The sequence below is a fragment of the Buceros rhinoceros genome, unplaced genomic scaffold, assembly GCF_000710305.1.
Source record: "Buceros rhinoceros silvestris isolate BGI_N320 unplaced genomic scaffold, ASM71030v1 scaffold10380, whole genome shotgun sequence".
NCBI classification, from domain to species: Eukaryota; Metazoa; Chordata; class Aves; order Bucerotiformes; family Bucerotidae; genus Buceros; species Buceros rhinoceros.
The window spans coordinates 58,469-69,056 of NW_010390179.1; the positions used below are offsets into that span (position 1 = coordinate 58,469).

Genomic DNA, 10,588 nt, shown 5'->3' on the forward strand with positions numbered 1-10,588 from the left:
TGGCGTGTTTCTTAGCGACAGTTGTACTTAAATGGGCTTCTGGGAAAACTTCTCCTTCCTGCCCTGAGTTTCCAGTGTAATTTTGGTAATACGGTCTAGGTGGAAAGATACTTGCAATAGGAAGAGCTTTGAGTTCCTGTTGATTAGCACTTGCCTGTCACGATAGCAGAGTTGTCTTTAGAGCCTTTGGGAAGGTATAAGAATGTATCGAGGTAGCTCTGATGAGATACTCCAAAGCTTATGCACGTGAGGCTGCGTTCCTAGGAATAGTCTTTTCTTCCACCGTTAGCCAAAAATACTTCAGCTGCCTTCTGGAGAAAACACGTCCCGCTGCCATACAAAGTGTTTGCAAAGGAGGGGGAGCTCAGTAAAGGGGGGAGCATGGGTCACAAAGGGCGATGTCAGCAGTCCTGCATTAAGTCAGCATTTAATCCAGAGGCTGCCAGCTTTTGTTTTCAGCGAGAATCTTTGTAGGAAGTCTGGCCAGGTTTTGTTTGGTTGGTTTTTTTGCCTGAATGGAGTTTTTGTTTCCTTTTTATAAGAAAATAGGATTTGCAATTTATTGTATTCAGTGTTGTGGCAAGTTTCAGTCTTGGATATTAGGTAGTCTGGATTTATTTTTTTTATTAATGTATGAAATAATCTATGCCAAGTATTTATGACTGTGTTTACTGTTTATGTTTTTCTTTGTATTAGTTTAGAAACCTGGTGTTTTAGCCTACGTTGCTTTTTTCGGTTTTGTTGAGAATAGTGCAGTTTTCAGGACTGTTGGCAGAGATTCACTAAATGTGAAATGGTGTGTTTTCTTTGCAGGAGCAATGTGTTACAAAATACCAATATCCAAAACTCAGCCTTTATATCTCCAAAGATACTTAACCTGAAGGCTGTAAAGAGAATAAGTTGTATAGAAGCACAGGACAATCATAACTCAGAGGGACAGGAAAGTAACTGTTGTGAGGCCCCGGTCAGGCTGGCCCCCGATTCATCTCTCTCCAGCAAGCAGCGCCAGGCTATCTTCATTGCCAGTTCCCCCAGCCCCGCCGTCAGCGTCATCACCATCAGCAGTGACACAGATGAAGATGACTTAGGACGAGCGCACTCACTGAGAGAGTAAGAGTCAAAGTTTACTTTTATTAAGGCGTTACTTCAGTACAACTGTCTTAGCGTAGCTACTGTATTTGATGAATCAGAGTTGAAAAAAGAAAGCAGTGCCCTTCTAATGACAATTCACCAAGACGTTAACTCTGTTGCAGTGTATTACTTGAAAGTGAAAAATCCTTTCAAATGTCTACCTTGCTCATCTGTGGCATTTTCAAAGCCAAATTTCCTTCTAGGTGCAGCATACTTTTTACTGTCATGCCCTACTTATTTGTTGAAGATTACTTTTCTGGTTTTGTATAGTCAATGTTACGATCCCAGCAGTAGCATCCAGTAGCTACTATTGCATACACGTGAGTAGAAAACACTTCTCTATCAGTAGGAAAAAACGTGCATTTGGGTATAAAAGCAGATGCCTGAGTATGGTCCCCCGAAGGAGTTTGATTTCACAAGGCTGTTAAAGCAGCCTGTGTCACTTTAAAGGAGGGCTTAAAAGCTTAGCGCGTGTTCGACTGTACTTGTACGGGTAATGATTCTGAACTGGAGGAACTTGTGTTTTGATTCTGAACTTTGTCAAAGGTTTCAAGGCTCTGAGCTGTTGCAGTAACATCTTTTATCTACTTGTTTTAGTATTGTTTCAGTGAAAAAAATTATTCATTTAATAGGCTTCAAAAAATGCATGTTTAGCTTGACAAGGTGTAAAGCCTGTTTTGCGTGTAAAAGGAAACGAGGAGTGGATTATTAATTAATGTTCAAAGGATGTTTCCTAATAATTGACCCCTTTTTATTCCGTAATTACACCTAAGTCAGTGGGATATGGAAAGAACGAATGAGAGATGGTGTGTTTGGTCACTTTCTCTTTGTGTGGTAGGTGTAAGGGTAGCCTTGACTGTGAAGCCTGCCAGAACACCCTGAACATTGACCGCGTGTGTTCTCTCAGCAGTCCCGATAGCACCCTGAGTACCAGCTCCTCGGGTCAGTCTAGTCCATCTCCTTGCAAGCGATCCAACAGGTAAAAAGTTTTGCTCCTTTCAACAAAAAGAAAGATCCTAGTATAAAGCAGACTCAGTTTATATGAAAAAATGCAGATGTTTTGTTACGTTGCCATCTGGTGAGGCCAAGTGATGTATTTAAAAATTAATTTATTGGCCTACAGTTGCACAGCATAGACTGTTCTTTCATCACTCCTGACAGATCTGTCTCGTTACACTGGAAGTTTGCACATTATTCAAAATTCACTCTTCAGATTTATGTTGAATGCTTTCTTAACTATTTTATGGCATTTTTTTCCTACAAGTACCTGAGAGCTTGACAGTAAAGCATCTACCTGTGTGACGTGTAAAACATGGACCTGTGACAGTTAAAAGTCCCCACTGACTGGGGACGTTCTGGCTGGAGCATTCCTATTATTGCAGTCCCTGCCCCTCTAGTGCTCAGATGTTGAAATGTTAATTGTAGCTACTTGTGGCACTTCTACGTATCAGATTTGTACGTATGAGTTTGTGGACCAAGAAATATTTGGGCTGTGTAGTTGCTGGTATTTATGAAAAGTTTGGTTTACTATGATTTACCCAATACGCCATAGAAATTCTGTGATGGAGGGATATGTTTGGTTTTTTTTTTCCAAACAACCTGCAGCTGCCACAAACACAACCAATTCTTTTATTTTGATTCTCCTGTTCACTTCCTGATTTCTGTAGAATAGCTTTCTGTATGGAAAAGAGTGATTCGGACTCGGAGCAGTTTTGTTTTGCAAGATGGATAAGGATGGAGTCTTAATGAAAAAAGTTTGTTTAAAGTAGTTAAAGATTCTATCAGAGCATGTATTGACAAGGAGATGGAGTCTGCAAGGAAGTGCTGGTCTGCACAGGCAGCTTTGTGTGGTTTAAATTTTGGAAGTTGGACTTAATAATGCTTTTAATACTTTTTAATGGATAACATATATCAATGATTCTGTTTAAAGAAACACAATCCTCTCTGCTCAACAAAAAAAAAGCGGGGGGGAAGGGTAAAAAAAAAAAAAAAGGCTTGTACCCTCTGCGGTATTGGTCACTGAATACAAATAAACAGCCCTAGGAAGTGCAGCGCAGTGGGTTGTTACTCTCTGCAGTGTCCCGGGCTGGGAAGGCGTGTCCTAGTGAGGTGATGCGGGGAGTCTGGTGAGTGCAGCACCAGCGAAAGGTGTCGTTCACTCAGGATGCAGCTCTGTGTTACACTTAATCCAGTCACGCGGGGCTTGTGTGGATTAGTTTTCTATTAGGTTACTAAGCTGATCCAACACGGAGCACATGGATAGATTTTTTTGGCGGAGGTTGACTTATTGAAGATAATCCCAGAGAAATTTCTGCCATTCAGTGAATTCACTGCTGTTACTTGCAGGTTTTAAGTTAAGCTTGTATTCTACCGATTTTTAATACAAATATGGGGTTTTAATGTTTTTCTAGTTTATCGAAATTCTTAATTCTGATGCCAGTCCTCTCTAACTGGGAACTTTGGCATCTACAGTTACTCATCACCCCATACTGTTCATTTTAGCTCTGTTAAGTGAAGGTTGTCTCTTGCTATCTGTATAATCCATACCTGGCACTGTCCCAGCTGAGGACCAGTTAAATATTTTTGTTGTTAGCAGTGGGTCTGTGATGTATCTTTTGCTTGTGTAATAAATAATACATAAATGAGATTAATTTTTTCTGGCAGTATACCTCGTTGTAAATGAGGTTTCTTTCCCAGGTTGTTCACTACTTGCTGCCTGGAGGTATTTGGTTCTGCTTCCACTGACTGGTCTCTGATCTTGCTTCTGGCAGCTACCGTTTACACCTTCTTAGCCCCTTTCTTGTTCTCATACAAGCAGGGAGCTTTAATAACTGTTAGCAAAGGCTGTTGTTATGAGTTGGTTTCTCCTTTGCTAAAAGCAGTGGTTGAATGAATGAGTTTGCACTGCTTGACCAGCATGGATTTCACAGACCACCAGTGCCAGAAGAGCTGCTGTGTAACAGAGGGTTGCGTTTCCCTCCTTCATCTAGTTCTGTTTGAAAGAGTCTCAGTCACACGCAGGCAGTGCTCTCTGGAGGAGCTTCAGAGACCTCATTTTTTAGTAGATAAAGTCTGGTGTAGCTGCTGGTGGTTGATATGCAGATGAGAGGTTGCTGCCTGCTGCTGTGCAGATTTGCTTCCTCAGCACTTTCTATGCCATCCTGACTCTCAGCCCCCAGGGATGGCTTTTGGTAGGCTCTGGGATGTGGGTGATTTCTAGAACGAAGTTAGATCAGCATGTTCTCTTTTTGCTAGTGTAATAACCTTTGGGAGACCTTTATGGTTTGATTCTGGAAGAAACAAAATAATCTTCTTCAACCCTTCCTATTGGGCTAAATAAAGCCCAAAGTTTAAGTGGGGTTTTAAGTACAAGATTGTTTCAAAAATGAACTAAAGAGTGAGTGCAAGTTGGGCTACACATCTCAGTCACAGAATGACAGAATTGTTTTGCTTCGAAGAGACCTTTAAGATCCTCAAGTCCAGCCGTTAACCCAGCGCTGCCGGGTCACCACTCAGCCATGTCCCGCAGCACCACCTCTGTATGTCTTTAAATCCCTCTAGGGATGGTGACTCCACCACTGGCCTGGGCAGCCTCTTCCAGGGCTTCACAACCCTTCCCGTAGAGAAATTTTTCCGAAAACCCGGCCTAAACCTCCCCTGGAGTACCTTGAGGCCATGTCCTCTTATCCTGAGATGAGATCCTTACACATCTAAGCCTTTAGGTAGAAGTTGCCTCCTTTCCCTGATCCTTGCAATTTATGGGTAGAAGGAGTTTGGATATTGAACTGCCGTCTGAATGTCTGTCCTTGTATAATTAAAACATGACATTTTTATCCACCCTTGAGTAGTTTCACATTTGTAAATTTTTTATGGTATTTTAATAAAATGCATCTCTATTGTGAAAATGCATTTGTTTCAATGCAATACTTCTGTGTTTTCACAGTATGTCAGATGATGAACAGGAAAGTGGCTGTGATACGGTGGATGGCTCCCCAGCTTCAGACTCTTCAGGTCACGACAGCCCGTTTGTGGAAAGTGGCTTTGTAGCTAATACCAATAAAAATAAGGAAGCAAGAGTGGCGGTTAATCCTGAAAGCAAATCAGCTGTTTGCACAGTAGTGGTGCCACCAATGAGACTTGAAAACAGGTTGCATCTTGATGAGCAGATGGTGAATACAGGTAAGTTAGTGCAGGTGTGTTTTTTCTTTCTATGCCAGTAGATAAAAATAGAAATTTGAGTACTCAATAACTGTGTCTATGAAGATTCTGATCTGCTAATATATCTGCTAATCTATAATAAACACTTCTAAATTGTGCTGGGTTTTGACTTTAATATATTCTGGAGCAAACCAAAATTTGTCTACCTCTTGTTAGAAGAGCATAATTTCAACAAAAATGTAACGTTGTTCGTTTATGTCTCGGAAGATGCTACGTGCCGGCCATTGAAAAAGGGTCGGTCTGTCCTGGGAAGAATAAACCAGTCTTCTCTTGTGAGAAACCGTCAGCAAAAGCTGGCATCAGCATTCCATCAGCAACATATAAACTTCAGTCAGGTATGTGTGCTTAGTCACATCTCAAAAGTGGGGTTTTGGGGTTTTTTTCTGTCCTGAGGTTCCAAACATGCTGAATGCTCACAATTTCAGTTGCTGTCAGTGGCAACTGCAGGTTTTCACAGCTCGGTTACAGAAGCGTTCAGATCTTGAAAGGTGTATTTCAGCTCGCTGGACAAGTAGTATCTTTCACTTCTGGTCCTTAAAAGCCACACTGGGAAAATTCTCGATGCCTACACAAAGTACGAGACAAAATGAAGAATACGTTAGCTTTTTTTCATCTGAATGCTAAAATGCTCGCAGTGCACAGCTGAAAACTGCAGCTGTATCTCAGTCTTGTTCTGTTAGTAGTGCACATGAAAATGCTTCAAATGCTTCTAGTTTGACTCTCCAGAGGTGAACCCTGGAGAGGGTTAGCAAACCCAACTGTTTCTTTCCGTTCCCGCTGAAGCTGGGGGGGGCGGGGAAGAGGTTGTGGTTGGAGTTCAGTCCAGTGTTGGAAGACACCCAAAGTTAATTTTAAAGCTGCTTTTATCGTTACTCAACAACACTGTAAATGTGTCTGCTGTGGCTGCGACCTGAAGTTGACACACGACATCAAGTTTAACCGCTTTTAATTAATTTTGAGCTGCAGCTGCATTGAGCTTTTGGTTAGATATCTGGAGGTATGTTTAATAAAAGAGCAGAACCTGTTTGTGTAAGTCTTGCAGAGGAGCTGGAATGTTGAATTGGGAGTTAAGTACTAAATGCACGTACGCTATACCTAGATAAGAGGATTTACCAATAATGGCTGGAATAGTTTAGTTTGAAAGAAGTGTTTGGATGGGTGACATCAATCTCCCCTTCTGCATGATTATGCAGAAGGGTTGGTTTAATTAATTCTAAGCAAACCTTAATATGATCAGCATAGTATTAATTTTTAATCCCTTCAATGACGGCAGCTCCTCAGCCTCTTGGCAGAAAATGTAGAATATTATTTTCATTACAAAAATTTATGGTGATCCTTCCTTCTTTGGTAGATGTCCCGTGTAGTTTGAAGTCTGAATCATTTAATGGGAGTAATTGATTTTTAGACTTTCTAACTGTTGATGGTTGCCACATCTTCCTGTGACCATAGCCTTAGACTTCTGTTTGCCTAGTTGTCTCAGATATTTTCAATCCGTTTATTATTTTTTCTGCTCTCCTCTAAAATTTCTCTCCTATTTGTCCTCTTTGTGCCTCATTATGGTGCCCAAACTGAATGCAGCACTTCCAATTGATGCCAAGCCAGTGCTGAGTAGAGTGGAATAAGCACCTTGCTCATGTGATACATGGTATTTCTGTTAAAACAGCCCAGCATGGCATTTTTTTTTTTTTGCAAGAGCATTAAAATAACTTGTGTTCCATTTACCATATCTTATTGTCAGATTTCCTGTCTGTGCTACTACCCCAATAGCTAATATTTTTTTTTTGTTTAAACATTTAACTATTCCCGTCTCTATATTTCTCTTGATTTTAAGTTGACTAGTTTTAGTGCATTATTCCATTTTTCAAACTCTCTTTATACTCAGTGGTATTAAGACCTGCCCGTTTCTGTGTGTGGACAGGTTCAGCACTTTGGGTCTGGGCCGCAGGAGTGGAACGGAAACTACACCCATCGGAGGCCGCAGGCTTACATCCCAGCCGGCGTCGCCGGTCACGCTTTCTCCCTTCCGCAGGGGAGTCCGAATCACACGACCGTGCACGCGCATCTCCCTGGCGGCGCCCATCTCGGCGGACAGCCTGCTCTTCTTCCGTACGCCTCGTCCGCACCCCTCAGCACGGCGGCACCTGTGGCCCACCTCCTTGCCTCGCCATGTACCTCAAGACCCTTGTTACAACATCCAACGTACAACATATCTCACCCCAGCGGTATAGTGCACCAGGTTCCGGTGGGCATAAACCCCCGTCTCTTACCTTCCCCCACCATCCATCAGACTCAGTACAAACCAGTTTTCCCACCGCATTCGTACATTGCAGCATCACCTGCTTACACAGGATTTCCACTGAGTCCGACAAAACTCAGCCAGTATCCGTTTATGTGAGAACTCTAACGCGGTGTATTGAGGAAGCTCAATGATACAGAAGTTTGATTTGAGAAGAAACATGGTATTTATTAATTATTAGCCATGGCACAACAGGAAAACTATTTTTTTGAATCATGTAGACTTGGGTGCAATTTAAACAACTCTGAGCTTTAAAAAAAAAACTCACTTTTAATGTGTTTTGCACATTTGGTAAAACTCGTCTTTGGTCATGTTATCTTCTTATAGTAACTTTAGACAGGTGACTTACGGGAGCAGAAATCTGGGTTTGCTCCTGCTATTTTTTATAAAATTGCCTTCTAACTAGTGCAAGACACGTCTACATTTGGGAAGCCATTCAGTGTACAGAACTAGAGCAACAGATGCACATGTGTCGGCAGTACGGTGTAGAAGTAACTTGTGTTTGTTGCGTATCTTGGTGTTTAAATGTTGAGTCACTTATCTAAAAGTTGAGCTGTTGTTCTTCACATTGCATGTGTCTTCTGCATGGGCGAGAAAAAGCCTAAACGTTGCTCTTAAATGTTGTTGTCCTAATAATCTCAGCTGCATTGTAAACTGTTTCCACACATAGTGCCTTAAATATTTGAGGTTGTTAATGTTATTACTTATATATAAATGTTGAGGACTGCAGCACTTAAATTCAGATCTGCTGATTTTTTGATAGCGTAATGCTCATTTTGGGTTTTGTGTGGTATGATTTTAGTATTGGGTGTGTTTTCCATGTCGAGGAGGCAGCATGTTTTGCTGTAGCCAAATTTTGCTGTCTTTTTTTCCCCCAGGATGATCTAGCTTCAAGACAAGACTTTAGCAGTGCTTAAGAGAAGTTGATTCAGTAGCTATTGAGTAGTGACACACAAGGCAGTATTTCATACTGGTAAATGGAACTGCAATCCGACCTAAGTAGTTTATTTTGAAAGTGTTTGTCTAATTGGATCTGATAAAATGTTTAGAGGTGGGGTAGGCATGACTGACTAGCTAGTGAAAGGAGAAGCCAAGTGCTCGTTGATCCATGATGTGGTTTCATCTTAGCTTGAGCGAACCATGCAGTATTTAATAACTAGTAGCAGAATATTTACTATTGAAGCTTGAAAAGATGTGAGTTCTTTGTGTGCAATCTTTCATTTATGCATGGGAGAGATTTTAGTCTTTTTACATTCTAGTATTTGTTTCAGCCTGTTGCAGGTGTTCGCTTATTTAATACATTCCGTCAGGGACGTAAATTACATGCTCTTTGCGTTATTTCTTTTCCTTAGGAAGTGTGTCTTTTCGTTTATCGTTCTGTTCGAATGAAGTTGCTTTCGCAGCACCAAAGACTTAACCATCCATTTCCTCCAAAAGGTAGCTACTCTCTCCTAGACCTCAAGTACGCTGTAGTGTAGAGGTGGGTTGACCGAAGGTGTTCGGCTGAGGCTGTGTTTTAGCTTATGGGCAAGTAATAAATTGTATCATTTATCTTGAATGTATCATAGATAAGCTGCTATATAATGATTGCCACTTCAGATAGCTGTGAAATTAGGTGATTAACTAGTTCTTTCTTAGCCTTCTAATTTCTGTACAAGTCTAATTACATGAAATAGAAGCTGGGTTTTGGGTTTGGATTTTTGGTTTTTGGTTTTTTGTGTTTTTATTTTGTTTTCATGTTTGAAGTGTCCGTAACTACTATACTGTAAATGATGGAAGATGATTGCGTATGTTTTTTTGGGGTGTGTTCTTTGCATCAGTATTTTATCTCCATTAACTCTGAGCTCATCACTGCATATAAGTGGATGTATTGATGTAACTTAATTTTTTTATGTTTTCATATTGGCATTGTGTAGACACTTAAGAAGCTGCATCTTGCAGGCTTGACTTAACTTTTTTTTTAAAACAAAATCTGGAATACAATCCTTGCAATGTTGACTGGAATAGGAGTGCAAAGCATTTGAGTTTAGCTCTGTCAATAAGCTACTAACTGGTAATCTTTTTCTTTACTCCACTAACACAAGCAGTGTTTTATTTAATGAATGTCTGAATGAAATAAATGTGCCTACATTTGATTTATTTTTTAAGTAATAACTAAAATACAACAGTATTAGATCATTAAAAAAAATACCAGCAGTACATTTTTAATCGCATTGAAAATTAAGAAGCGTAACTTTTCCCAAAAGTTTCTGTGTTTTTAGCAATCGACTCTATGCATTTTGTACAAGTGTGTGTATATAAAGTATGCGTTAGAAACTAGGAGCGTCCTGATGAATTAGAAACCAACACATACACAAAGCCTAAGTATAGGGAGTCGAGAGACCGCTCGAATTGGGAATGCCCCTCCGCCCGTCAGCCGTGTGCGGTGCGGTCCAGCCGGTTCCAGCGTTCTGCGCGCTCCCGCTGCTGGGAAGCGGCTGGGTCTGGTGCTGGCTCCGTTGCAGGCGATGGGCACACCAAGAGCACCAGTGCAAGTGGAGCAGCTGAGTTTTGTATTGTGAGGACAAGAAAAATGCCGCATTTTTTTCTGGGGCCATGGGGATCTTCATGGGTCTGATGTATTTACTGTACTTTCTTTTTACTGTGCTTAAGGTTTTAAGCTGCCGTGCTTGTTAAATTGACACGATTATCTGTATATCACAACAGTATCCTATCGTACGCAGGAAAAAGTTGCTGTAAATGTGCCCCGAATTGGATCTGCTGCTATTTCTATATGTTTTAACTTTAGAAATGTCTGCATTTAAAGAACGAAATATTTGGGATCCTGCCACAGCTTAAATTCGATATACCAGGTGACTTTGCCCCCATCCGGCAGCACACTCGGAGAGAACGGACTCTTGTCACTGCAAGTGTCCGGGGCCCATCTGCAGAAGGAAAAAAAAA

At 41.0% G+C, this 10,588-nt stretch overlaps 1 protein-coding gene across 1 annotated transcript in view; it reads left to right on the forward strand.

Annotated features, from left to right (window-relative positions):
• HIPK3 (homeodomain interacting protein kinase 3) overlaps positions 1-10,003 on the forward strand; it is a 55,251-nt gene extending 45,248 nt beyond the window's left edge. Inside the window, exons 11-15 of the mRNA XM_010136798.1 lie at positions 814-1,110; positions 1,970-2,110; positions 5,075-5,310; positions 5,557-5,684; positions 7,268-10,003. Of these exons, the coding sequence (XP_010135100.1) occupies positions 814-1,110; positions 1,970-2,110; positions 5,075-5,310; positions 5,557-5,684; positions 7,268-7,744 (1,279 nt within the window). The 3' untranslated portion in view covers positions 7,745-10,003. The remainder of the gene's footprint in view (positions 1-813; positions 1,111-1,969; positions 2,111-5,074; positions 5,311-5,556; positions 5,685-7,267) is intronic.
• The last annotated feature ends 585 nt before the right edge of the window (positions 10,004-10,588 follow it).